Below are 27327 nucleotides of genomic sequence, written 5' to 3' on the forward strand. Positions count from 1 at the left end.
GCCAGGTGAGGCCGTCCCGTGATGCTCCGCGACCCGGCCGCTCTGGCCTGCAACGTGTCTGCGGGGCGGAGGCATTGGCCGCGGAGTTCGCCGCGCGGGCAGGACTGCTTGTGTTTTTGCTGGTGTCCATCTCTCTGTCGTGGCTCTCGAGTCTCTACAGGCCGCCCCAGGTCTCGACATGTCGTACAACTACGTGGTAACGGCACAGAAGCCCACCGCCGTGAACGGCTGCGTGACCGGTGAGTCTGTCCTGGCCGGAGACCCCGGCAAGGGAGGGATCTGGGGAGACCCCGAGGCCTAGGGGGGACCCCGAGGCCTAGGGAGGCCCGCGGCCCTTGGGGCAGCCGAGCGGGCCCCGGCCCGGGAATGGAAGGGTCCGGCGGCCAAGGATCCTCTCTTAGTCCACGAGAAAGAAGCTTTCTCCACATGCGCCTTTTGGGGGTTCAAAAGCTCGTTTGAGGGTCCCCTTAAGTCCTGGGAGGTCACTTGGCCTCGCGGACGGGGACGGGCTTAGTGGGACGAAGAGCGAAATGTGAATTGGTTGTGCTGTGTTGCTTGGGCCTCCAGATTGGCCTCGTGTGGTCAGGGGAAGGGGCGGTGGTGATGGCGATTTTGCGGTCCGAATTTTCTTGTGGGAGAGCCTGGGGTGGGGGGTGGAGGGATGTGAGGAATGCCCGCACTCACCCGGAGCGGGACTGGAGTCCTCTTTGCCTGGGGTTGTTTACACCAGGGAGCTGCTGGAAAGGAAGATTAGGGTGGCCCTGCCTAGTGCTGGTTTTTTGCCTTGTTGACTGTGAAAATATTGTTAAGGAGACAGATGTCCAGAATCCGGGAATAATCATCTTGAACCAGGTTTTCAGCAAAATTAGGATGACCTCAAACTTGTGTGTTTCTGTAAATACTATTTATGATTCCAGAACAAAACAGTTGTCAGTTTGAAGTGGTGAGAGAGTGTGGACAAAGGTTTTTGTAGACCACTGGGAGGGCAAGCAAGCGGTCTGGACAAAGCAGTGTTTTGATAAAAAGTTCTGAGAATTTTCTTTATTCAGCCTGGTCTTTGTGATATAGATTTTGTGAAAATGTAGATAATGACTGAATAGTGATAAACACTTTCTCAGCATTGCTTAATTAGAGGATAAGTGTGCCCCTGCAAAAGGAAAAGGAACATTTGAGGGCGCAGAGCCATATGAAGGGTTTTCACAGTCATTGTCAGTTGAAGGACATGCTGCTCATGAGCCCAGTCCAGTTTTCTTAGTCTGATTAGAGAAGTAGCTGTCATGAGTGTCGAAAGCGAGACTCTTTGAGGTGCTGAGTTTGGTGAGAGTGGAGGGAGCTGGAGAAGAATATGAGTTAAGTGAGAATTCTGAGTTTTTTAGAAACTGCTCTGGCTTCAAAAGTTAGAGTATCTGTTCTTTCAGGGCACTTTACTTCAGCTGAAGACTTGAACCTCCTGATCGCCAAAAACACGAGATTAGAGATATACGTGGTCACGGCCGAGGGGCTCAGGCCGGTCAAAGAGGTGGGCATGTACGGGAAGATCGCTGTCATGGAGCTCTTCAGGCCCAAGGTAAGCGCTCTGGGTTGGGCCCAGCGCCAACGATGGCTTTATGGTTTTGTGTTTTTTGGTTTTTTTGGTTTTTGTTTTTTGGAAATCGTTGCTTGGGAGAAGGTGGGGTAAGGCTTAGGAGAGAAACTACCCATTTTGAATGGCAGACTTTAATTTATATTCTTGAACAAGCTTTCTATAAGTGGGGAAAATTGATCAAGTTGACTTCTTTAAAAAAGGGGAAATTAAAGCAGTTTGAAATGTGGGTCATCACGGCAACTGGGAGCACTGGCTCTAGAGTAGGGCAGTCCTGGCTTCGTTCTGTATTAATTCTAACTCTGGGTGGCATTTAACCTTTCAGAGCCTTACTTCCCTATCTGTAAAATGGGGATAGCAGTATCCAATTCCCTGGGTGATTGTGAAGATTAAATAATTTAATAGCGCAGGGCCTAGGACATAGCAGGCATTCATTGTTATGTTAACAATTATCATCATTATTATTCAGATGTTTTCATTCAACTGGCCACCACTTTGGCTTCATTATGTCTTAACTGAATCTGACAAAGCAATGGGTTCAACATTTTGATTTTAACCCTTAGAACAAAATACATTTGGAGGGGGGGTCTGTGTTAATAAGTAAGACTTTGTAGATCCATTTTAGCTTTGTTGTTATTCACATTTTCTCCTTTCTCCAAATACTTGGAGAAGATTAGAGGAGTCAGTCATTACATTCATCTCTCAGAATTTGAATGGAGTGGCTGAGATTAGCTTGGTACGGAAATGGATGGAGATACTGTTACATAGAGCAGAGAGATTGGAATTGTGCAACTGAGGACTAGATGTTTACCAGCTTCAGTTCTGGCCTTGTGCACACACCCTCAGCATGTGTGTGTGCACTTATGTCTGTTATGTACTCACTGGATTTTTTCTTCAGGGAGGAAAACAAATTCTTAAAGAAATGAGCATGTTTCGAGAATGATGCTTAAAGGCTGGACGGGAACTCCTGTTTTCAAAGAACCTTTTTTTGATAGCATAATGTTGGTTTCCAGGGGGAGAGCAAGGACCTCCTGTTCATCCTGACAGCTAAGTACAATGCCTGCATCCTGGAGTACAAGCAGAGTGGTGAGAGCATTGACATCATAACTCGAGCCCATGGCAACGTCCAGGTGAGGGGCCTGCTTCAGGCTGATGAGGGTTTTCCAAGGAGGGCTGTTATGATTTGATGAAGAAAATTGAAGTGCCGGGAGCAGCTTTCGCTATATGATCAGAGAACCAAGGAGAAAACACTAAGGATTTGAGCTTTTATGAAGAAAGGACTTCTGTAGTTTGCTCAGAGTCCAAGGGACAGGGTAAACAGTGCACGGAGTTCAGTGTTTTTACAGAAACACACTTGCTGACATGTGGGCTTCCTGGCATGTCACATAGATGCCATCGCTCCTAAAATTCTGGGAAAGTGGTGCCTGCTGTCCTCTGTTGCTCTGGGTATTGAGGTTCGTCCCTAACCCCAGTTTTGCTTCTCAGGACCGAATTGGCCGCCCCTCTGAGACCGGCATCATTGGCATCATTGATCCCGAGTGCCGGATGATTGGCCTGCGACTCTATGATGGCCTTTTCAAGGTCATTCCACTAGACCGCGACAATAAAGAACTCAAGGCTTTTAACATCCGCCTGGAGGAGTTACATGTCATTGATGTCAAGTTCCTGTACGGTTGCCAAGCACCTACCATCTGTTTTGTCTACCAGGTACTGGACTGGGAGGGAAGAGGGAGACACTGTGTGGTTGGGCATAGTAGGAGCTCATTTTTGCTACTAGGAGGGTAGGCAGAAGTGGTTAATGTGTTTGTCCTGAAATGTTTTGAACAACATAGGAAATATGATCAGGTTTTGGTTGTGTCTTGAGTGCAGGAGCACTTACTGTGGAGGCTGGAAGCTCTCTGAGGCTTGTAGCAGGTTTTAATCCTGAGGTTACACCCTGGTTATGGGCATTGGAGATTTTATAGGGTGACCCAGTTTATTTTTTCTTCATTTCTTACTGGCATGCTAAGGGATTAGTAAAACTTGGCTGTAGAGAAATGATCTAGAAGTTACTTTTACAAGCAAAGAAGGAAATGTCTTGATGATGCGTTTATGTCTTTTAAGAAGAAGTTGGCATTTTATTCAGCATTCACTTTCTGGTGACTTGCTGGCTCTTGGCTTCTATTTTAGTCTGTGCCTAAAACTTTAGCAGAGCTGATCGTGGGCAGCTGTTCTCTGGGCCAGATCTGCTGGGGGGGGGGGGGGGGGACAGGGTGGCCGAGCACTAGATTAACATGCCTGTGTCTTGGTAAAAATCTCAGCCTTTTAACAAAGGGCCATACAGCATGAGGTCATTCCACCGGCGTGTTGCTGAGTAAATGACAGAAGGAAAACAGTCCAAGCCCCCGTAATCTGTGTGGGTATGAAAACACAGAGCTGCGTTAAGTATTGGAAACATATGGATGCATAACTATTTGTAGATTTCTTAGTGTCCCTAGAGGTGTTACGGTTCTGAGGCTGATTAGAAAAAGTTCAGTTGAATAAGATTGAAACAATTTTGGGACATCTTTTTTACAGTACTTTAATTATCAGAGTTGAAATAAAACTTAGAATTTCTCTCCCTTCTTCAGTTTTGTAAATATCAGGTCATTGAAACATTGATGCCGGTTATTGTGACTCTGCCTGTCTGCAGCCTCAGGTCTGCCAGTGTGAACAGTCCTTTTGTTTCCATATGTCTCAGGAGGCCCAAATCCAAGCTTTTTGTGAATTTGAGCGTTGCCCTGTTATTGATGGTAAAATCGAATTTTCATCACCTAAAAATTACTTTGTTTTCGTGTCCAAAATTCCATTGACTGATGTTTACCGCATAAAAGGGAGTCAGTCTGATAGTTTCAGGAGCTGTAGCAGTCACTAAGGTGTGGTCCCCACACTGGAAAACATTGCCAAATTCCTTTCATAACTTCCTGGACCCTGGTCTGGCCTTTGTGAGGCCATCCCCCGCTGCCAGGATGCAGCCTTCTCCCGGCCTGTTCTGTTGCCGCATAAGGAGGGCAGCTCCGGGACACGGAGGCCCTGACGCCCTGACTCGGGGGAGGGGGGACGGAGGACTCAGCGGAAGGGGGGACCGTGGGGCTGACTGACTGCAGAGGAGCATGTGTTGTCTCCTCGCCATCTCAGCAGAGCGCCTTTAAGAGCTTATCACACAGATTTGTAAAAATGTAGATGCATGTAGCTTCTCAATGTCTTTTTTCTCTTTAGCTACGTTGTAAGTTCCTTGTGGCCAAGGAATATAGAACATATGTTTTTTGTGCACACATGCACACACACGTGCACACACACAAATGTACATGTTTGCCTTGCGTCTTACAGTGGCGGGTGCAGCGTGACAGTGTCCTTTTTTTCCATTCTTAAACCTTTGTTGGTTGGTTGAATTGTTGGCGGCAGTAGGCCTCAGTGACAGTCTGCCCACACAGTCACAGGCACGGTCACAGGATGGGAAGGCTGGCACGACAGGATTGTCAGATGCTGGGTGGTGGCCACCTGTCGCTTCCCGCGCCCCCTCCTTCCCTAAAGGCCAATCCTTCCATCTTTTCCCACCTAGGACCCTCAGGGGCGGCACGTGAAAACCTATGAGGTGTCTCTCCGAGAGAAGGAATTCAACAAGGGCCCTTGGAAACAGGAAAACGTAGAAGCTGAAGCTTCCATGGTGATTGCAGGTTGGTTGGAGGTTTCAGGAAATTTGCCTCAGTCTCAGGTCTTGGCCAGTTCGCTGTTCTCCCCTCCTCGCCTGCCCTGCCCCTTCCTTTCAGTGCTCAAGTGCTATCACACACGTGTGTCGCCTAGCACTCCCCGTGCCTCTTCTCCAAGTGTGCCTTCCTTTGCTTTCTCCGTTTCTGTTTGGGGGACTGTCTTGTTTTTTACTTTTCCACCAAAAGTATAGTTTTTCTTTATTTGGGGTTAACTGTAAAACAAACTGATTTACAGAGTGGCATATGGGAATTTTCTTCATTGTTTTGAGCATAACCTTTAAAAAGCTGAAAGGGCCCGTTAGAGCTTAGCTCTTCTGACTCCTTCGTTTCATAGACGAGGAAACAGGGCCCGAGGGACTTGTGCGTGCCTGTGCCGACTGGACAGGGCCTGGGCTGCGCTCCACACCTTTTGCCCCGTATCTGTGCTCTTGCCCCAGCGCTAGGCTGTGTGTCTCAGCTGGTACGGAAACTAAAACCCTAGAGTGCAAATTGGCTCTTTTAAGTGGTGGCCCTGATCACGGGGGAGATTAAGGTAAGGAATAAGAAGAGTAAAAGCTTTTAGTTTGGAAGGATCTGAAGTGTCGGAGAGGAAAGTGAGGAGCGTGCATGTGGAAGAACACCGAGAAGACTACCCTGGGAGCTCAGAAACACTGGGAGTGGTGATACATTACCACCAGGGTTACATAGTGCCGGCCTGAAATTTCTCAGGCAGAGATCCCGGAAGAAGCCCGTTGTGTTCCGTGGGCTTAGGTGTCTTTAAGAATAATGACTATCTTCAAGTTTGCCTCGTGCACCTGGGTCAGTGCCCTTGCTGTCACAGGGTCTGGCGGGTCCAAGGGCGGAGCCCTCCAACACTGCCCTTTCTCCTGCAGTCCCAGAGCCTTTTGGAGGGGCCATCATCATTGGGCAGGAGTCAATCACCTACCACAACGGTGACAAGTACCTGGCGATTGCACCTCCTATCATTAAGGTGAGAAGCTTTCCTGTACGTTTTTTTCCTTCTATCTTTTTTCCCTTTTTCCTCTGGTTTTTATCCTGCTCCTCTCTTCATCCCAATTTGTGAAAAGGAGATGATGCACAGGTGTCGGCTGTGCTGCTCACCAAGTACATGAGACACTGTGTTGTCACGCATTGTCATTGGGAATACGAGGAGAGGTTGGCTTGTTTTGCTTACAAAGACCTTGCGTGCCGTCTGAGAGAGAGAAATACTAACATAGCTTTACCTTTCCATCGACTGGGGCAACTTTAAGAAGGGAAAAATTTTGTGAATTCTTTGGAATATTTTCAGGTCTCACGTCATGTAAAGTACTATAGTGATAAATTATATAGACTTAAAAACATCAGTCATAAAAATTTCAAGCCTTAAAATTTCAAGTCATAAAAATTAAGCCTTGAGTATAAATAACACAGCCTCTGATAGCATTTATGGTCCAGTGAATAATTAGAGCTGCTTTGTATTCTTTCTATTCCTATATTCCAGGAGAATATGTGAATAAACATTTTATGTATATCGAACTCAGAAAATTGTCTTAAAATAAGAGAGGTCTATAGGAGCTACTATAAAGGACACAAGGACAAAGTCGGGGGGAGGGTAGAGGTGAGGGAGGGAGGTGGGACTGGCTGGGGTGGGGTGGAGGGAAGGGGAGAAAAGGCAGACAATTGTAACTGAATAAAAATAAATAAATAAATTAAAAAAAAATGTCCCCATTTTCAGTCACACCGTAGTGCTAGCTGAGTGGACTTCTTGCTCAGGAATGGCTGAGTTTGGTAAAGGGAGTGGTTCTCTCTCTGGTCGTGGGAGACACTCAACCCCCAGTGACTGTGTCCTCGCTCTTGGCAGCAAAGCACAATTGTGTGTCACAATCGCGTGGACCCCAACGGCTCCCGCTACCTGCTGGGAGACATGGAGGGGCGGCTCTTCATGCTGCTGCTGGAGAAGGAGGAGCAGATGGACGGCACCGTCACCCTCAAGGACCTCCGGGTGGAGCTGCTCGGGGAGGTAGGGCTGGTTCCCCCTCTGCTGTGCTCTCCCCGGGGCCTGGCGACCCCACGTGTGTGGTCCCACACTCCAGCTGGGAGTTACATTTCCTGGCAACAAATGGTCATTCCTGCCCTAGAAGTTTGTTTTCGAATGAGTTAGATGTTGAAGAATCTCAGAGGCAGCCCTGCACTACCTCAAGCACTTTAAAAGAAAGAAAAAGGAAACAAAAAGAAAAAGAATTAAAGGCTAACCTAATGCTGATACTCATTTCTGGGAGGAGATTCCAAAAAAAGTTTAAGAATTATGCGGTGAATTTTAGAGGTTTCTAACTGTTTTGAGGAGACTGAAGTGATTGGGGTTAAAGTGACCCTTTGGAATAGGCACCTCCAGACAAATTGTAGGGTTTTCTGGCTGTAAGTATGTGGAAAAGGGCAGCCGCAAACATCGGAGATTGCGGAGCATTTTTCAGCGGGAGCTGGGGTTTGAAACGGAGAGCTGTTCGGCCGCGATGGCTGCAGCCGTGCCTTCTCCCCGTGCAGGGCTGAGGGGGCGGGGCGGTGTCCGGTCCGCGGAGAGTCCGCCCGACACCCACCCTCCCCGTGCCCTTGGCTTTCTCCTAGACCTCTATTGCCGAGTGCTTGACGTACCTTGACAACGGTGTTGTCTTCGTCGGGTCTCGCCTTGGTGACTCGCAGCTTGTGAAGGTGAGGAGAGGGTGTCTTCTTTCTAGCTGCTTTCTCCCTGGCTTCCCTGCTGCTCGCCAGGTTTGTCGTGTTCAGTGCCCTCAGCATCTCCTCAGGTCACTCATACCCTGCTCTTCAGCTCCCTACTTGGTCGACTGACCATCCCACCCTGACTAGCGCTTCGTCCTGAAGGTTCATTCAGCGAATGTGTCAGGCAGGGTGCTGGGTGCTGTGGACAGTGATGAACGAGACCCAGCTCCTGACTTCAAAAGGTCATAGTTTAATGTACGGGACCCCCTCGAAAGTAAGATTTGGGGACTGTGCAGAAACGTGCATGCAAACACTTTACATTAATTTCCACACTGCTTCATTAGAAATCACCGCCTGGGGTTAGTGGGTCACCTGTGGCCCAGCCGTGTCCCTCTGTCAGCGGTCCCCTCCGGGAAGCCTCCAGTGGAACACCAGAGGGCAGCTCAGTAGGACTGAGAGTTCCTTCTGGGCGAAGACGCTCCTGTGGGAAGCGTCTGTTAGGGGCGTCACAGGACTGATGTTGTTTTCTTTTCAGCTCAATGTGGACAGCAATGAACAAGGCTCCTACGTCGTGGCCATGGAAACCTTTACGAATTTGGGGCCCATCGTGGACATGTGCGTGGTGGACCTGGAGAGGCAGGGGCAAGGGCAGGTAAGGGGGTCACCCTGGAAGGGCGGTTGCTGTGCCCATCAGACTGTGTCCTCCTGCGTTTGCCTGTGCAGAATGGGGACGCGCCCTGAAGGTCCCTTTAAGAGCCTCACCCACCAATCCCACTGGTGGAAGGGTCAGTACCATTTACTGAGTGCCTGTCTTGGCCTGTCAGGCACCCCATGTACACACATTATCTATGATCACGTGGGCGCCCACAGAGATGGGGATTCCTGGCCACTTCAGAAGTGAGGAAACTTAGGGCTGAGGAAGATTAAGTAACTTGCCCAAGGTCACATAACTATTAAGTGGCACATGTGTCTGACTCCAGGTCCTAGGGTCTGTCTAGTAAACTGGGTTCCAAGGGCGGAAGCAAGGTAGCTAGGAAAAGAAGGGGAGCTGTTTGCGTTGCAGACTAGGCCGCCCTGTCTGCTCGGCGTGTTTGAGGGCCTTCGGAGATCCACCTCTGCTGAGTCTGCGTTCTCACTCCCAGCTCCATAGTAAGGGTCCTCGGATTTAGGTACCACTCGTGTACTTTCTAGGCATCAGTACGATGGCCTCAGGCTCTGGAGGGGGTTATTTAGAAACCTTTTCTCTCCTTGCAGCTGGTCACTTGCTCTGGGGCTTTCAAGGAAGGCTCCTTGCGGATCATCCGGAATGGAATCGGAATCCATGAGCACGCCAGCATTGACTTACCGGGCATCAAAGGTAGCCTTTCGGTGGATACAGGATGCAGACCTGACTTGGATGACCGTGGTGTTTGTCCTTTTTACATGTTGTGAAGGCTCTTGGTGGTAGCTAGAGACAAGCAGATCCGGTGAAGAATAAAGAAAGTCACATTAACAGTGAAGTGTTAAACATACTGTAACATACTTTAGTATAGAAGTTAATTAAAAAAAGAATACCGTTGACTGAAATTGAATAATGAAATAGAGGAATGAGGAGGGAAAGAATCAGAGGTTAAATTTAATGTTGTTTATAGGGAACTGATAGAATCCCTAGAGCAGGGGTGTCAAACTCATTTTCACCGGGGGCCACATCAGCCTCGCGGTTGCCTTCAAGGGCCGAATGTAATTTTAGGGCTCTATGACACACAGTCCTAACACAAGGACTACACGTTCATAGAGCTCTAAAATTACATTCGGCCCTTGAAGGCAACCGCGAGGCTGATGTGGCCCCCGGTGAAAATGAGTTTGACACCCCTGATCTAGAGAAAGTGGGACAGAGGATGTCATACAAAGTAACTCGTAGAACAAAAATACAAATCTTTTTCAATTCCAAGAGAACTAATGTAATCCGAAATACCAAAGAAAGACTGCATAATGAAAAACTTTTACAGTGAACGTAACCCAGGGTGATGTGATAGGAATGGCACCAAACGTGTGTGAGTGCTCGTGTCTCAAATCAGGGACCTGATGCCATGGCGGCAAATGTAAATGAGCTAAATTCGCCCATTACCAGAAAAAGATCAGATTGAACCCTAAGGCAAAGCCAGTTTAAAGTTGTACGGAGGAGCTACATCTAAAATAAAGTAATTCGGAATATAAAAAAGTGGAAGGTGGGAACAGAAAACAAATAGAGTCTTATGAATTAGCAAGGAAGAGGTCATATAACTACAAAACCCAAGAAAATCAACTGAAAAAGCTATAGACAAATCATTAAGGTCGTAGAATATGAAGTTAATATACTGAAATCAATAACTTTCAGTTAAAAACACAATTAGAGGGAAAGAGACAATTTGTAATAGCAATGCAAAGGTAGAATACCAAGGAATAAATTTAACAAGAAATGTGCAAAATCTATACATGGAAAACTTTTGAAGTGTTCTTGAAGGATTAAAAGGATAGATTGATCAAATAAGAAAGGCGTACCAAGTTCTTATAGATTGTTATGAGGCTGTTCTGTCTTCGACTGTTCATATGTAATGTTTCTCAATAAAAGTACCAATAGCTTATTTTCCTTGACCTAGACAAGCCAAAGTCCAAATGAAAAAAAGAAACAAGAAAGGCCAGGAAAACTTCAGAGCCATGAGACGGGCTCCCCTTACCGGATACTAAAACGTGCTAGTGAACCCCAGTAACTGCAGGTGTGGTTTTGGTGCACAGAGAGTCTCGTGGCAGACTCGGGAGTCCCGAAATAACACAGTTACGTGTGGGAATTTAGTGCGTGATTGCGGTGGTCTCTCATTCAGTGAGGAGAAGGTGATTGTTTTTAATGGTATTGGCAGAAGAGTTACTTGGGGAAGGTACGGCAGGACCCGTGTTGCATAGTGTGCACCTTGCTGGGACCTAGATGGACTAGAGACTTAATGTAAAGCATGAAGCAGAACAAAAGCTCCAAGAAAAAGTTGGTGAGTTCCTTTCTAGTTCGGGAGTGCGAAGGTCTTTTAAAGTATGACTCAAAGTACAGAAGCCAAAAAGAAAGACTGGTAACTTCAGTACGAAGATATAACACTGTAAAGATAGAAGAAATGGAAACTAGTTAAAAAATGTCATCAACTAGCCAAAGGCCTAATCTCCCTAACTTATAAAAAGTTTTCTACAAAGATCACCGAATTTTCTATTCCCAGTTTGGCAAAGGACATGAATGGACAGGTAACAGGCTTCACTTTGTATTAAGAGAAATGCAAAACAACACGAGATAGTGACGTCATTCTTTACCAGATGACAAACCCAAAGGCTTGGCAACACGTTACGTTGGTGAGGCTGTGAGGCAGCGCGCATGCTCGTTGGCAGTACCCACCCAAACCGCGGCTGCATGTAGCGAATTACCCTTGAACCGCAGTTCTGGGCATCTGCCCCACAGACCTTCACAAGTAGAAAATGACATGGGTGTAAGACTGCTCCTCGTGGCATTGTACGTTGCCGCAAGATCCACTGCGGAAGTGTCCAGCAGTGGACTTACTCATAAAGTGGCACAGCCACACACTTAGACACTGCGGAAGTCCACACCAGGGACCGCGCTGTTCTGGTAAGGGCTCGGGCACACACTGAGTGAGAGAGCGAGGTGCAGAACCGTGCAGTAGGCTCTTTTATGTTTGTATTTGCTTGTAATACAGAGCCTACCTGTTCCCTTAAATTAAAAAAATACACGGAAGCCCTGGCCAGAGTGTTGTCCCATAAACTGAGAGGTCTTGGGTTCGATTCCCAGTCAGGGCAATGCCTCTCTCTCTCCCTCCCTTCCCCTCTCTTTAAAATCAATGAGCATGTCTTTGAGTGAGGATTAAAATAATAATAATAATAATAAACTGAATTATTACCCAATGTTACCCCAATAAACTTAATTAAATAAAAAATACATTGGAAGGGCAAACTGCAGTAGAAACCATCCTCGATGAGTTATTTGAGGGATAGGTTGGAGGGAGAGGTGTAGGAGTGAGAATTCTGTTATATGTTTGGTTTTTTTAAAGATTCTGGTTTTTTTAGAGGGGAAGGGAGAGAAGAGGGGGGGAGAAACATCAGTGTGTGGTTGCCTTTCGTGCTCCCCCCACCAGGGACCTGGCCTGCAACCCAGGCATGTGCTCTGACTGGGAATCAAACCGGCAACCCTTTGCTTCGCAGTCCAGTGCTCAATCCACTGAGCCACACCAGCCAGGGTTCTGTTATATGTTTTAAAAGTATATTTGACTTTGAGTCCTGGCGATGTATTACCTGAAATCAAATGAAAAACTTTCAAATACCAGGCTCAAAACAGTTTTTAGAATATCTGACTTCTTCAGAGTCTTAATGCCAGGGGAAACATAGTGTGTTTTTCAGCTCAGGACTGACTCCAAATTTCCTGCTGTTCCTGTGGGGTCGGGCTGGCCCTTCCTTAGATGTGTTGGTCTGTGCTCTGCATCGTAATCCTTGATCTTTGTTCCAGGCCTGTGGCCACTGCGGTCTGATCCTAGCCGGGAGACCGATGACACTTTGGTGCTCTCTTTTGTGGGCCAGACGAGGTAAGATGAGGCTGGTGCCAGCTCGAGGTGCTCGTGTGAGGGTGGCGAGGGGGGAGGCTGGGCTGGCTGACCTCGGCCTTCTGCTGCTGCAGAGTTCTCATGTTGAACGGAGAGGAGGTGGAAGAAACTGAACTGATGGGTTTTGTGGACGATCAGCAGACTTTCTTCTGTGGCAACGTGGCTCATCAGCAGCTCATCCAGGTAATAGCTGAGAAGGGGGCAGCCCACGTCCTTGAATTTGACCTGGGGTGTAGTACAGAGGACCACCAGATTTTAGAACAGTCCGTTTTTATGGCTCTGAAAATAATGTTAAAGAGTTAGAAAAAAAAATAAATTACTGATAACCCACTACTCAGCAATAACAATTCCACAACTCTTGGCTTTGGAGTTACTGCTTTTAGTTTTGTTTCCCCTGCAAAACATATATATTGTTTACTCGTGCTTTCTTTTGTAGACCGGGGTTATTACATATATATTTGGGGGTACTGTTTCAGCACTAATTACACCCTGTTTTCTGAGGCACACATTCCCCCTCGTTATGCTGCTGACGCACATGTACTGGGAAAATGGAGAAACGCGTGAGGAAGAGAAACAACCGTCATAGTTCTGCTGTCCGTGCGTGCCTGTTGGCAGCACTTCCCGCACACTGCTTGTTAGAACCAGAGCTCTAACGCTGTTCGGTCCTTATTTTAAGTCTGTCGGTAATATGGGTCAGATGGCCCTTTGGCACTCGCTATCCCTGAGAGCCTGATTTCCGAGCAGCCTCCCAACCCCCAGTAATGTTTTCGTGTTTGGAGTGACCCTTTCGCTCTTCGGTCCCACACCCACCTCACCTCCCGAGCTCTTCTCTGTTCCAGCCACAGTCAGTGTTGCCAGTGGAGAGCGGACAGCACTCGGCTGACGGGGGTTGTTGGACTGTTTCCATCTTTTCATCCATCTTGTCTTGCATTTAGCCAGTGGGCAGTGGCTTGCTAAGTAGCGGCTTCCTGATTAGGCAGTGGCTTACTTACTAAAGGCCTTTCCTCCTTAAATACCAACTCAACTTTGATAGGTAAGACGAACTGATACAATGTCATCAACCTGCTTTTTGTTTTGCTTCGATGAGGAAATACATTTATAAAGCACATCAGTACAATTTTGTTGCCTTTACTAAGAATTTTAAATAATTTTAATTTGTGCATAGTCAAGCACTTGGGCATTAAAAAAATGTTAGAAGTGTTATATTATTACATAGTTAACATAATCTTTTCAAGCCTTTCTAATTCCCTAAAAATAAAGATAGGTCATTTGTTAGTATCACTTCCTTAAAGAATGCACTTTTGCTAGCTAATGTAAACATATTTCTATTTTTTTTTTTAGAAGTTGGGCATTTTTTTTTTAACCCTCACTCGATATGTTTATTGATCTTAGAGACAGAGGAAGTGAGAGAGAAACATCAATGTGAGAGAGAAACATTGATCAGTTGCCTCCCGTACACTCCCCAACCATCAAACCTGCAACCTGGGCATGTGCCCTGACCGGGAATCGAACCTGCAGTCTTTCGATGTGTGGAGACAATGTTCCTACCAACTGAACCACCCAGCCATGGCTGTAAACATATTTCTGTATTACTGTTTGTGGCTGTGTTGGCAGCAAGAGAGACAAATGATAATGACTGTTAAGTGCCGGCTGCAGGCCAGGGACATCATGCTTCCCACCCGGCTTATTAAGATGGGCGTTCCCATTGCCTTACAGGTGATGACCGTGAGCTCGAATGTTCACCTCCCCTACCCAAGGCCATGAAGTTAGTATGTGGTAGGCTTCAGGTCTCTCCGGCTTAAAAGTCTATCATTCCATTTATATGCCTATAGGTGTTAGTCTTTGAAAGGGGTCAAGAAGTGTGAATAAGGCCTTGGCCTTGGCTGATGGGTTGCCCATGAGATGGTGAGAATGTAGACCATCGTGCTGAGGTGTGTATCAGCATTGTGACCTTGGTAATTTTAAATTTCATAGATATCTGCAAAATGAAAACTTAACAAGATTATTCGAAAAGTGCTTGTTCTTCTCAGCTCTAAATTCTGTATTTTACTGGCTCGTGTAAATGTGTGTTTCAAAAAGTTTCGACAGTCGCCCTAAGGTACAGTTTCATGAGGAGACAGCACAGAGTCTCATGGCTCCGTGAGCTCATGTCCCTGCGGCCCACAACAGTGTGCTCAGCAGGAATAGCTTGTAAGTTGACTTTATGACCAAGAACTTTCTGGATGATATTTGTGGAATTAATAATGTATGCTATTTCCAAACGTATCATTTTTTCTTTTTAAAAAAATATTTATTTTTAGAGAGAGAAGAAGGGAGGGAGAAAGGGAGAGAAACATCAATGTGTGGTTGCCTCTCACGTGCACCCCCTACTGGGGACCTGGCCCACAGCCCAGGCATGTCCCCTGACTGGGAATTGAACTGGTGACCTTTGGTTTGCAGGCCGGCACTCAATCCACTGAGCCACGCCAGCCAGGGCTCACTTTTACTTTTGATATATATTGCTGTTAATATTGGTATGTTATAATATGCATTAAAAAAAAAGAATTTGGGCCCCGGCTGGTGTGGCTCAATGGATTGAGTGCCAGACTGTGAAGCTGTGAAGCAAAGAGTCGCCAGTTGAATTCCCAGTCAGGGCACAGGCCTGGGTTGCAGGCCAGGTCCCCATTAGGGGGCGTGCAAGAGGGAACCACACGTTGATGTTTCTCTCTTCCTCTTTCTCCCTCCCTCCCCCTCTCTCTAAAAATAAAGAAATAAAATCTTAAAAAAAAAAAAAAAAAGACCTGGGATATTTTAGAGGTCTAATTTCTGGGTTGAGAAGAACTGCTGGACTGGTAAGTCACGGGGTCTCTTGTGGCTGATTCCTTCCCATGGGATGTGGTCGAGCCTTAATCAGAATGAAGCCGGCCTTCTTTCCTTCTGGTTGTAGGTGTGCACGCTGTAAACTGCCTTAGGCCAGTCTTCGTCGGGGCTTCAGCTAGAAACATGGAGGGAGAGGACTTCGTAGCTCACTCTTGGGGCTCTCCTAGGGCATGTGTGAGCACTCCCCCTCTTCCTCATGGGTCCCTGCAGGTACTTGTAGACATTGCGTTTCCATCCCTAGATCACTTCAGCATCCGTGAGGCTGGTCTCTCAAGAACCCAAAGCCCTTGTCAGTGAGTGGAAGGAGCCTCAGGGCAAGAACATCAGTGTGGCTTCCTGCAACAGCAGCCAGGTGGTGGTAGCCGTGGGAAGGGCCCTCTACTACCTGCAGATCCATCCTCAGGAACTCCGACAGATCAGGTGTGTGCTTACCTCTGTGCACCGTTTCCCTCCCGTGTTCTCTGGGACTTCTTTCATCCTTACCTTCCTTCCGCTGCCGTGTTCCTCTTTGATCAGCCACACAGAGATGGAACACGAGGTGGCCTGCTTGGACATCACGCCATTAGGGGACAGCAGCGGGCTGTCCCCTCTCTGTGCCATTGGCCTCTGGACAGACATCTCAGCCCGGATCTTGAAGCTGCCGTCTTTCGAGCTGCTGCACAAAGAGATGCTGGGTGGAGGTGCGGATCTTGTAAGGGCCGGGGTGGGATCAGAGGCAGGATGTGGACGAGAACTTACTGCACCCCTTTCCCACAGAGATCATTCCTCGGTCCATCCTGATGACCACCTTTGAGAGTAGCCACTACCTCCTTTGTGCCTTGGGGGATGGGGCACTTTTCTACTTCGGGCTCAACATTGAGACAGGTGAGAAGAGCACTTTCCGAATGAGGGGCTTTTTGAAAAATGATTGGAATTGCAGAGTTCTTAGTCTGAGCTGCTGCTTTGAGACTTTCAACACCCAGCTGTTCGTCCTGTTTACCTTCCTTCCTTCTTTGGACACCGTTCTTCCTATAGGCCTGTTGAGTGACCGCAAGAAGGTGACTCTGGGCACGCAGCCCACAGTGTTGAGGACTTTCCGTTCTCTTTCCACCACCAACGTCTTCGCTTGCTCTGACCGGCCCACTGTCATCTACAGCAGCAACCACAAGCTGGTCTTCTCCAACGTCAACCTCAAGGAGGTGAACTACATGTGTCCCCTTAACTCGGACGGCTATCCTGACAGGTGGGCCTCTCTTTCGTTCTTCAGCAGGAGCCATGGATTGAGGGCATCGAGATGTTCCCCCACCCCTCCCCTCCAGCCTTTCTCCAGTGTCGCAGTCAGGAAACAGCTGAGGCGGGAAGGGTAGAGCAGAGGTCCCCAAACTGGCCACCCATGTCAGTACCCGGGAAACTTTTTTTAAAGTACAGCTATTTTTGACTCCGCCTCAGATTCTGCTTCAGCAGATCTGCAGTTGGGCCCTAGGACCTGTGTTTTCAGAAAACCTCTCAAATGGCTGAACTCCTGATTTAGCAATGACTGCGTGTCCCCCAGGCAGGCGCTGTCAGAGTGTGGCCCCTGCTGGCAGTCACAGCACGGCCTGGAACTCGCTAGACTTGTGAGATTCTGGGGGCAGATCCAGCTGGTTCTCGATAGTTCGAGATTGTGTTCTAGAGCTGCACATCAGCACTGCGTCTGAGAGCCGTTAAATCTCGGACGAGGCCCAGGCAGATCAGTTACAGAAAATCCCTGGATGGACCCAGGCATCAGAATGTGGACGTCTCCCCGGGTGGTTGTTAGCCAGAGGGTAGAAGTTGAGAACCATTGCCCCGGAGTGAACTAGTGTAGCTCTGCCCTGTTTTCCTTCCCCTTATGGGGTTACCGCCTCGAGTCCTTTCCTCCCTTGGGTCTGCGCACGCTAAACCCAGACCCCTTCTTTCCAGCCTGGCACTGGCCAACAACAGCACTCTCACCATTGGCACCATCGACGAGATCCAGAAGCTGCACATTCGCACCGTTCCCCTCTATGAGTCTCCCAGGTGAGGCGGGGTCGGGAAGCGGCAGGGGTGGCGATCTGGGAGTAGGTGGAGTGGCTCCAGACTTTTCTGAGGGGCTCTGTTGTTCCGTCCTTGTTCTGCAGGAAGATCTGCTATCAGGAAGTGTCCCAGTGTTTCGGGGTCCTCTCTAGCCGTATCGAAGTCCAGGACACGAGTGGGGGCACCACTGCTCTGAGGCCCAGTGCCAGCACCCAGGTGAGGGCAGCGGACCAAGACAGATGGCGTTAGAGCAGGGGCAGACTTTCCCGTAAAGGGTCAGAGAGTAAAATTTTGGGCTCTGCAAGCCATATGGCCTCAGTCATTCCCGCCCTTAGGAGAGCAGCCTCGAGCAGCAGGTGGCACAGCTGGGGTTCCAGTACAATTTTTACTTCGAGAAGCAGGCAGGAGCTGGGTTGGGCCCCTCGCTGCAGGATGCAGGAGAGTTTGGGATACTTGGGGCAGTCAGTGATTTTGCTACTCAGTAGCTTTGCCGGGTGACTGATTCCTTTTCTCTCATCGTCAGTTTGGGTACTTTGTAGCGTGTGCATAATTGGGGACAGCATGGCGTAATAGTTAAGAGAGTGGGATTTGGAGTCTGACAGAACTGGCTTCAAGGTTTATAGCTAAATGCATGACCTTGGGCAGATGTAAATTTTAATCTTCTCATCTGCAAATGATAATGATCGGGACAATCTGGAGTCACACATCACGGGGATGTTAGCTGATGGTCTTATTCCGTGTGTTCTCTGCCTTCCTTTCTGCCCGACATCTGGGAGAGGACTTTTTCCCCAATCCAGAGTAGAAGGTCTTCACGGTTTTTATACGAAGCGCTCCCCTGCCGTGCCCGTTGGGAGAGGCGGAGCCTGTCACTTTCTTACGTATCCTGAGGTCCTTGTTAGCCTTGCTCCATTGACATGGCATCACTGATTTCATACTCTGTAGTGGCCCTTACATTTTTGTGGTGTTTCGGACCGCTGTGCCAATTCCACATGGGATTTAGACCTTTATCCTTGGTCTCCGTGTCCTCTGGAGCCTCTGCTCTTCGGGCGGCACTCGAGCTGCCAGCCGTCAGAGTTTCCCTCATTCAGACTCGGCGTCTGCTCCCTGGTCCTGTCTGTTCAGCCCCTGCTGCTCCTGGCACCCGTCCTACTTTCGAGGGGGTGATGCATTGCCTATTGTTCCCAGGCCCTGTCGAGCAGCGTCAGCTCCAGCAAGCTGTTCTCCAGCAGCACAGCCCCGCACGAGACCTCCTTCGGGGAAGAGGTGGAGGTGCACAACCTCCTTATCATCGACCAGCACACCTTCGAAGGTGCACATGAGCTCTTATCACTCTGTACCTACATTCTCCCTAAACTAGGCTGTTCTGGGTTTTGATATGTTGCAAAATTTGGTAGGCACTGTGATAGGTCGTCCTCAGAGGAGAAGGAGGAGGGGTGGGACCGCCTCCGGTCAGTAGAGGCTGGTGAGGGAGAGTCTGCAGAGACAGGGGCAGCAGGAGGCGAGTGTGCTGTCACCACTTCTCCTCTGCCTGGAGCCGAGCTCTGAGCCTCAAGTGCAGGGCTACATGTGCGTGGGGATCATCAGCCCATCACCCCTCTCCCCTCTCCTTCTAGTGCTTCATGCCCACCAGTTTCTGCAGAACGAGTATGCCCTCAGCCTGGTCTCCTGCAAGTTGGGCAAAGACCCTAACACGTACTTCATCGTGGGCACGGCCATGGTGTACCCGGAAGAGGCGGAGCCCAAGCAGGGTCGTATTGTGGTGTTTCAGTATTCAGATGGTAAGTGGACACGGTCTCCAGCTTTTGAGAGATTTGAAATCCTGGGAGAGTAAGCAGACTGTTTTAGGTTTCAGAGCCTCAGTTAAGCGGCAGTAGAACTTGTGTTAATTGTTGTGCATGAGACATCCTGTTCCCTCCTCTCAAGCTGTTGGTGGTCTGAGTGTGCTTCGGAGTAGATGAGCAGAGGCACGCATGGCCCAGCATGCATTTCTTCCTTTTCTGCTCTTGACAGGCAGGAGAAGGGGGAGAGGTGAATGATGGGTAAGAGAGTCTAGTGGCTGGAGTAAGAGTGATGAATCCCGGATTTGTTTTCCACGTGGTTGCTCAGCCATTTAGCCCTTCTTTCCAGCTTCAAATCTTTGTGTTCATGTCTTTGTCTTTGCTCATCTGCCCTACCCAGCAATCTCGGATAGAGGGCCACGATGGAATCGGTCTCCATCTTGAGACAGATCTGGATTTCAGGGCGGGCGGGTCTCGGGCACTGCCGGGAACACTGCACGCGGCCTTGCGGCTCGCTCTGCTGGCGGCGGCTAACCTCAGCGTGCGCTGACTGCAGTTTTGCTTTCAGATGAGTAGTTTTGGGTAGGAGTTAGAGCCCGAGGGGGAACCGGAGGTTTCTTGTGATCAGTGTGGGCTCATGAAGGAGACTCGAGAGTATCTTTTTCTCCCCCAGGAAAACTACAGACTGTGGCTGAAAAGGAAGTGAAAGGGGCCGTGTACTCTATGGTGGAATTTAACGGGAAGCTGTTGGCCAGCATCAATAGCACGGTGAGGCCCGTACCGCTTGGTACCTGTGTATGTACCTTAGGTTGCATACCGTCGTCCACAGAGCACGGCTCCCTTGTTTCCTGGGGCGGCGTGTGTCTAATTGTAAGGGCGACAAAGTAATGGGGGTGGGAGGGAGCTGGGAATCTGGGAGGCTCGGGCCGGACCAGCTCCCAGTTGGCTCTGAGAGCCTCTATGAGTGTCAGACCCTAAGGGCTCGTGGGGACTGAGACGGGTGAGAGCTGCGGGAGCTCCTGTCCTCGTGGAGTTGGGGTGCACTGCCCTCCCAGTACATGGGTGTGTTCCCCGCCCTGAGAGCACTTTGAACCCTGTAGTTTAGGGGGTTTTATGGAGACGTCATCATATTGGCACGAAGTCTTATTAACTCAGACTCCAACCCGTTTCCTCCCCAGAAAATGGGTGAGGCCGAAAGTTACAAGTTTCTAATCCCAGCTTGGTCTTCTGGTGAGCCCCCCATTCTGAAGCTACCCAGGAGTCACCAAGGATGGCCTTATTAGAACCAGAAACTCCTTTCTGTCATCCAGAAAAATCCAAGGGATTTGAGAGCTCTGTGTAAGAAGCTTCTGTTATCTGTGTCACTTAGGAAATCACAAGGGAAGTGAGGGCAGAGACCAAATATATATGCCACAGCGACGACATCCGAAGTTTGGGTTTGGACATGCTAAGTTTTAGTAGCCGTCCTAGTGAAGGTGTCGGGTAGGTGGCTGGGTGAGGCAGAGGAGAAGAGAGTAATAGGGTTCGTCCGGGGAAGGCAGGACAAGAATTTCGGCTTTTCAAGTTAGGAAGTGCAGGGGCAGGCTTCCTGCCGACGGGAGCACCCGTAGGAGAAGAACTGCTGGAGCCGTGGTTTGGACAGGCGAGGGGTAGGGTGGGACCTCTGCATGGTGTCGCCCTCAGGTGCTGCAGGCTTTGGAGTCCTCTTCTGGTCGTGTCCATCTTCTGTGAAGTAGCTGAGAGGAAAGGGGAAGAGGGGGAATTAGAGGCTCGGGGAGAGGGGGCGGGGTATGAACACATAGTCTTGGCCCTGAAGAGTGGTGGACTGGGAAAACGACAGCTCTAGGGAAGGAAGTATGAGCACCCGCTCTCGTTGGGCTTGTTGAAGGTGAGACCAGTCATCCTGGTTGGTGGTCTTTCCTCGGCTGTAGTTGGAGAGTAGAATCTCATCGAAGTCGGGTTTTGTGGGGTGAGCATGGTCCAGGGAGGGAGCGGCAAGGGAGTGGAGCATCTGTAAGAGAAGAGTTGTGGCGGTAGCCTTGGGAAGGTGAAACTGAGAGCAGGACATTCTGGAGTTATTTTTAATGACAGGCTCTAAGGGGTGACCACAGGACAAGAAAAGCAGACAAAGAGAGTCAGACAAGGTTAGAGGTCAGGGTATTGGAAGGGTCCTCTTTGGGTGAATGTCAAGGTTACCTAGAATCACAGCAGTGTGTGTGGGAGAGTAATAGAATGGGTGGTGTTGGGAGCGGCCTGGCAGTGTGGACTTCAGCACTGGCACCTGCACGGGAGGGGGTGGAAGTGTAACAGGGCAGGCTAGGAGGTGCTTGGAAGGCTGTTCTCCCTCCAGTGCCAGTGGTAGGAGGGACTGCGTGAGAGCAAGTAGCCAGGTGCAGAGGGCCACAGGGCCCTAAGAAAAGACCTACATCTCAGTTGGAGTAACAGGGGACTGGCCAGAGAACAGGTCGCCCAGGACTAGTGTCAGCATGTTCCACAGGCTCCAGGGAGCTGATGCTGGAATCGGGAGGGGTCAGCTGTGAGGCTGGATCCCGAGCTATTGTTTAGTCCATTGGTGTCCCATGGAAGTATCACAGGAGCCACAAGGCTACTTTTACACCTTCTAGTAGCCACACGAATAAGCGTAAGAAGCAGCAGGTGAAATGCATGAATGGAACTAAAATATCATTTCACTGTAATCAATATAAAAATTATTAATGCGATATTTCACTTTTCTCATACTAAGACTTCAAGGACCAGTGTGTTTTGTTTACACTTACGCCACATCTCAGTTTGGGCCACATTTCAATGGTTTAGAGCCACATGTGGCTAGTGATTAGACAGTGGAGGTCTAGAACCTGTGCGGTTTTCAGTGGCGTCTGACCTCGGTCGTGACCGTCGCCGTGGCACATAGGAAGGCTGGCGGTGTGGACAAGGAGGGGCGGGGTGCACTGCTGGCAGTGTGTGAGCTCTCACTCCTCCTTCACCCTTCACGGTTGGAGGTGTGGAGGTCCAGCAAGGCTGGGCCTTACACAGAGGTAGGGTGTGCTGGACACCCTTGACCCTGCCGAAGGAGGTGTGGTGGCTGCTGTAGTTATTATGAATGACTCTTGGAGGGCACCCCTGTGGAGCTCGGGTTTTTTAGGCACACCTCCAGAAATCATGGCCTGATACATTCTGCCCAGGAGTTCCTGTAGGGGCAGAGGCCACAGGTGGGGCCACCTAGACCTTGAAGGGTCTGCCAGGGCAGGCTTCTCCCAGGAGTGAGTGCAGTGCGTCTTCCTCGGACTGGGTTGTGCCAAACACCTGTTCATCTGTCTGCTGCTTTTAAAGCATATTCATCCTTTTGGAGAGGTGGCTGTATGTAACTGAAGAGACATCGCAGTGGAGAAGAAACCAAATTTTTTTTGAGTGGAAGGGTTGCCACAAACTGCAGCGCGTTGAAGTCCTTTGTTACGTGACAGTGTTGCCAGTGGACTCCCTGTTCATTTTCTCACTCAAGGGCTCACATCGAAGGTTCCAGGAATGAACAAGTTTGGGAAGGGCTTGAACCGGCGGTTTTTTGGGAGGCAACCTTGGAAATTGGAGATGGGTCTTCTTTTCAGAAATACTCTGTAGATCTGTCACCAAACTTCAGTCACAAGAAGCCATCTTTGGTCACATCCACGGTAGTCCTCTAGTAGGACGTGAATTACTGTTGACTCAGTATTTCCGTAGTTGTCTTTCACAGTCACTCACTCTATGTAAAGGAAGCTTTTTGTTACTAGTTTGATGTGCTCGCTGTACTTTCATATTCCACAAATACAGTATACATACCGAAACGCTCGTGCAAGTCCCTCATCAGACCGCTCCCGGCCCACGCGCACTCCATGATGGGCGCTGCAGCAGGAGGGCGGGGACCTGAGACCTGGGACCGGGACCGGGACAGGGATGGGGCAGGATGGCCTGGCGAGGGGGCTGGGCCCTCAGGCTGAGGCTGAGGCAGGCGCGGCCCTCCCCAGGTGCGGCTCTACGAGTGGACCACGGAGAAGGAGCTTCGCACCGAGTGCAACCACTACAACAACATCATGGCACTCTACCTGAAGACCAAGGGTGACTTCATCCTGGTGGGCGACCTCATGCGCTCCGTGCTGCTGCTCGCCTACAAGCCCATGGAGGGGAACTTCGAAGAGGTAGCACGGGGCGGGGCAGGCTTCTCGCTCACGCGGCGACCCTGCCGGTGTTTCTGTGGTGGTGAGGGACAGTCAGGCCCAGCAGGGACAGAAGCGTTTTCCCTGGAGCGGACACTCTGCACTGAGTGAGGATTTTTACAGCCCCGCCCCCTCCCCATCCTGAGCTCTGAGCAGGCTCCATGTCTGCGCCACTGCAACCAGATGGGCTCTGTCCGCCAGACACTGGGGGAGACTCTCTGCAGAGTGGCAGCTGTTGAACCCAGGGCTGGGTCTTCTCAGGGCAGGCTCTTGGCTCCTGGCCGAGAGAAGACAGGCCCGGAAGTGGATTCTGTGCACACTGCTGATTGTGTTTCTCGTTTGCACCCTGTTTGTTTGAAGATTGCTCGGGACTTTAACCCCAACTGGATGAGTGCTGTGGAGATCTTGGATGATGACAATTTCCTGGGGGCTGAAAACGCCTTCAACTTGTTTGTGTGCCAGAAGGACAGGTGAGTGGCCGGCGGTGGGAGGGGCTGGAGCCCCAGGTCTGCAGTGGTGAGGACATTGGGTCCCCTCTCCGGCTCAGTGCTGCTCTTCACAGAGGTCCAGTTTCTCCCGGAGAGAACTAAGGCCACAAAAAGCAGCCTCTCCAGACCAGCTCCTCTGCTGTGGGGCGTGTGGGGTCACCAGGGGGCAGGAGGTTTGGGTAGTGAGTTTGTCACTGCCTTCCAGCGCTGCCACCACTGATGAGGAGCGGCAGCACCTTCAGGAGGTGGGTCTCTTCCACCTGGGCGAATTCGTCAACGTCTTCTGCCACGGCTCTCTGGTTATGCAGAATCTGGGCGAGACTTCCACCCCTACGCAGGGCTCAGTGCTCTTCGGCACAGTCAACGGCATGATTGGTGAGGGTTCCCGCTGCGGGGCGCGCTCCCACCCAGCCTCCTCCTTCAGGTCGCCATTCTGAGGGGGCTGGGCATTGGCAGAGGAGGCTGCTGCGAGCTGGCCCCTCCTGGTGCCGCTTTCTGGGGCCGCCCTTGGTAGAAAAGGCTTGCTGCGGGCTCCAGAGCCCTCTGCAGCTCACTGCTCCCTTTGCTTCTGCAGGGCTGGTGACCTCACTGTCAGAGAGCTGGTACAACCTCCTGCTGGACATGCAGAATCGACTCAATAAAGTCATCAAAAGTGTGGGCAAGATTGAGCACTCCTTATATCCTTCCCAGAGGCTTCCCCTGCTGGACAGCACGTCCCGGCACAGGCGGGGGGCTGCGTGACCCCCGGCTGCTTCTGGAAACGTCTTAACTAGGTTCCTGTGGGAAACAGGCTTTTTTCCTTTTTTTTAAACTCACAGGGAAATTTAAACACAAAATAACAGAATAGTATAATGAATCCCCACGTACTTATCACCCAGCTTCAGCTGGTTGACCTTGGACATGTACATTATGTTCCTGAAATGTGTCTGCCTCTGGCCTTCCCCGCGTTGCCTATCAGTTTAGATGACAACGTAGGAACATCTTTCAGAGATTTTGTTGGGGGCATTTAGGGTCTGAGGATTCTCGCTAGAGAGGCCAGCAGAAGCTGGGGAAAGTAAAGAAGCTGAAAACTCCAGAAACCCAAGGATCAGCCTCCCCAGGGACACCCGGGATTCAAGGAGCAGTGGAAGTATGTTGATTACGGGAGATTTAAAGGGCCCTCCCCACAGGAGGCGGGAGGGGCTCCTGCTGTGAGTCTGTGGTTGGTCATTGGTCTGGTCATTGGTCGTGCTGTTACCAGGAGGGCGGTGTAGCTGCAGCGAGGGAGGAGGTGGGCGAGGGGTTCTTGCTGACCGGCAGGACTTTGGGCATGCCTCTGGTCTGACTGGGCCCCACTTTCTCATCTGTGAGGACAGGGTAGACTTAAAAGAGTTGTTCTTCCCAGGCACGTACGTCCACTTTATTCACCTGGAGTGCCTGTAAACGTCTGCGGGGGGCGTGTGGATGTTTGTAAGTGCTCCAGGTGAATGGCCTGGACTTTTAAAAGCGTTATTTTGAAGATTACCCATGTTGGGAACCGCTGGAGCAGGTAATAATTTTATGTGTCTCAATTCCAAAACTGTCCAGAGAGCAGAGAGAGGTTCAGGTGAATCTGTTTCCTGTCCTCAGCCTGACTGCTTCAGATCGTGGCCCCGAGCAGAGGCAGGGGGACTGAGAGCAGGGTGCTTCCAGGTAACTGCACATTCCTTAACTCGCCTGTCCACCTGGAGGTCCTTTCACACTGAGCGAAAGACGGAACCGGCCACCGGCTTCATCGATGGGGACTTGATTGAGAGTTTCCTGGACATCAGCCGACCCAAGATGCAGGAGGTTGTGGCAAACCTTCAGGTGAGCTGTGCAGTGTTCAGCTCTGGGCCGGTCACACAGGTTTACTGCAGGGCAGGGCACGCCAGGAGACCGTCCGGACTCCAGGTGCCTCCCCTCCTTCCTTCCCAGAGACCAGTGGCCCTTTTATATGTTCTGCTCTGTGGGCGGTGGTGCCTGAGAGCGAGGAAAGGGAGCTGAGGCTTGGCTCCGGGGTGCCCAGCAGGCGCCTGGCTCTGTACGAGCAACTTTCCCTGTGTGACCCCTGTGCTTCAGCAGTGAGGGCACTTCGGGGCGTGTCTGGGCTGTGGCAGACCCACAGGAGGGAGGCAGGCTGGAACCGCAGGGAAGAGAAATGTCTGCAGTGCTGGCGTTTGGGGTTTTGCTCTCTGGAGGTGGTGCCTGTGAGAAGCCTCCTCGGAGAGAGAAATGTGCTCCAGGTGGCGGCTCAGAGCCGACCCTGCCTTCCCTTGACCTTGCTGACCTATACCCCAAAGGAGAGGTGGGGGCTTCTAGCGAGGACTTCCTCCCTGCCCTGGATTCCCTTTCCAGGGAGGGAGAGCGCCCTCAGGGCCCTCGCCACCTCCCCTCCTCTCCTCCACACAGTACGACGATGGCAGCGGAATGAAGCGAGAGGCCACTGCAGACGACCTGATCAAGGTTGTGGAGGAGCTGACGCGGATCCATTAGCCAAGGGCAGGGAGTCCCTCCCCCAGATCCTCCCAGAAGGCTTTGCCCTCCTGCCTCCTCCCCACCCCCACTATCTTCTCGGCCATGGGACACCTTTCCCTAAGCCAGCTGCCCCAGAAGCCACAGTCGCCTGTGTGGAAATGGGGATTTCTTAGAACTAAAACCAGCTCACTGGACACCTGGGAACGGGCTGAAGGGGAAATAGTTTTCTCCCTAGATTTTTACCAGTCTCGCATGATTCCAGCCGCACCCGGGGCCACCAAGCCTTGATTGGTGTCGCAGCCTCTCCTTCCAGGGAGGGCTTTTGCAGCTCTTTGGCTGAAAGGAAGCTCTGTGTTTCTCACTCATGCATTGTCCTCTGCTATCTTTTTACTTAGGTTGGGGGTGTGGGGAGGTTGTGGGGGGAAGGAGGAGGGGCGGGAAGGGTTCTCTGTCTTTGAAGTGAGAACTCCCTTTTACTTTCTTCTGTTGCCTCCGAGAGCTCCGGGTCTGGAGACCCGACCACCAAGCGTGGGCTGCCAGAGTGCAAAACCTGGGGGTGGCGGACGGCCCTCCAGCTGCAGCCTTTTTGCCTCTGGGGAACTGCCTTCTTCAGAGAGAAGGAGGTGGGTGGTCGTGAATTGGTGGTTAGTTTCTGAGTTTTACCAAATAAAAGTAGAATCTAAAGAAGAAAGATCCATTTGTTTTTGCTTTTCTTCGGCTGCCCAGCTCTCCAGCATCCTGGTCACATTGTGCCCAGTTTCCTGCAGTCGCTGCCCTAGTGACAGCAGCTGCTGCCATCACTTGTGGTTGCTGCTGGAACATGTCCCTCAGGCTCACTAGTGAGATGGTGTCTACCTCTCCTTTGCCGTGTGGGATCCTAAGGGTGATGGGTGTCGTGGTCTTCGATTGCCTTCGGTCA

The 27327-nt window shown here is 50.3% G+C and overlaps 1 protein-coding gene across 1 annotated transcript; it reads left to right on the forward strand.

The window, feature by feature from the left end:
- The first annotated feature begins 29 nt into the window (after positions 1-29).
- Positions 30-27099, forward strand: DDB1 (damage specific DNA binding protein 1). The gene is made up of 27 exons (XM_024574084.4): positions 30-239; positions 1419-1567; positions 2596-2712; positions 3068-3289; positions 5163-5277; positions 6183-6280; positions 7151-7309; positions 7912-7995; positions 8540-8656; positions 9259-9361; positions 12515-12590; positions 12683-12791; positions 15709-15887; positions 15984-16147; positions 16224-16331; positions 16482-16689; positions 17388-17483; positions 17585-17696; positions 18666-18789; positions 19094-19258; positions 19932-20026; positions 23257-23427; positions 23806-23915; positions 24139-24308; positions 24508-24610; positions 25637-25760; positions 26343-27099. Exons 1-27 carry the CDS (start codon positions 179-181, stop codon positions 26424-26426), a joined length of 3423 nt encoding a protein of 1140 aa, XP_024429852.1. The 5' UTR covers positions 30-178; the 3' UTR covers positions 26427-27099.
- Positions 27100-27327: the final 228 nt, after the last annotated feature.

Source organism: Desmodus rotundus, chromosome 5 (assembly GCF_022682495.2).
Source record: "Desmodus rotundus isolate HL8 chromosome 5, HLdesRot8A.1, whole genome shotgun sequence".
NCBI lineage: Eukaryota > Metazoa > Chordata > Mammalia > Chiroptera > Phyllostomidae > Desmodus > Desmodus rotundus.

Bases quoted from the DNA above. Each gene is read 5' to 3' on its own strand.
- DDB1 (XM_024574084.4), top strand. From the start codon at position 179: ATGTCGTACAACTACGTGGTAACGGCACAGAAGCCCACCGCCGTGAAC. The intron at 23,916-24,138 runs GTGAGTGGCCGG...ACTGCCTTCCAG, and splicing joins TTTGTGTGCCAGAAGGACAG to CGCTGCCACCACTGATGAGG. The intron at 24,309-24,507 runs GTGAGGGTTCCC...TTGCTTCTGCAG, and splicing joins CACAGTCAACGGCATGATTG to GGCTGGTGACCTCACTGTCA.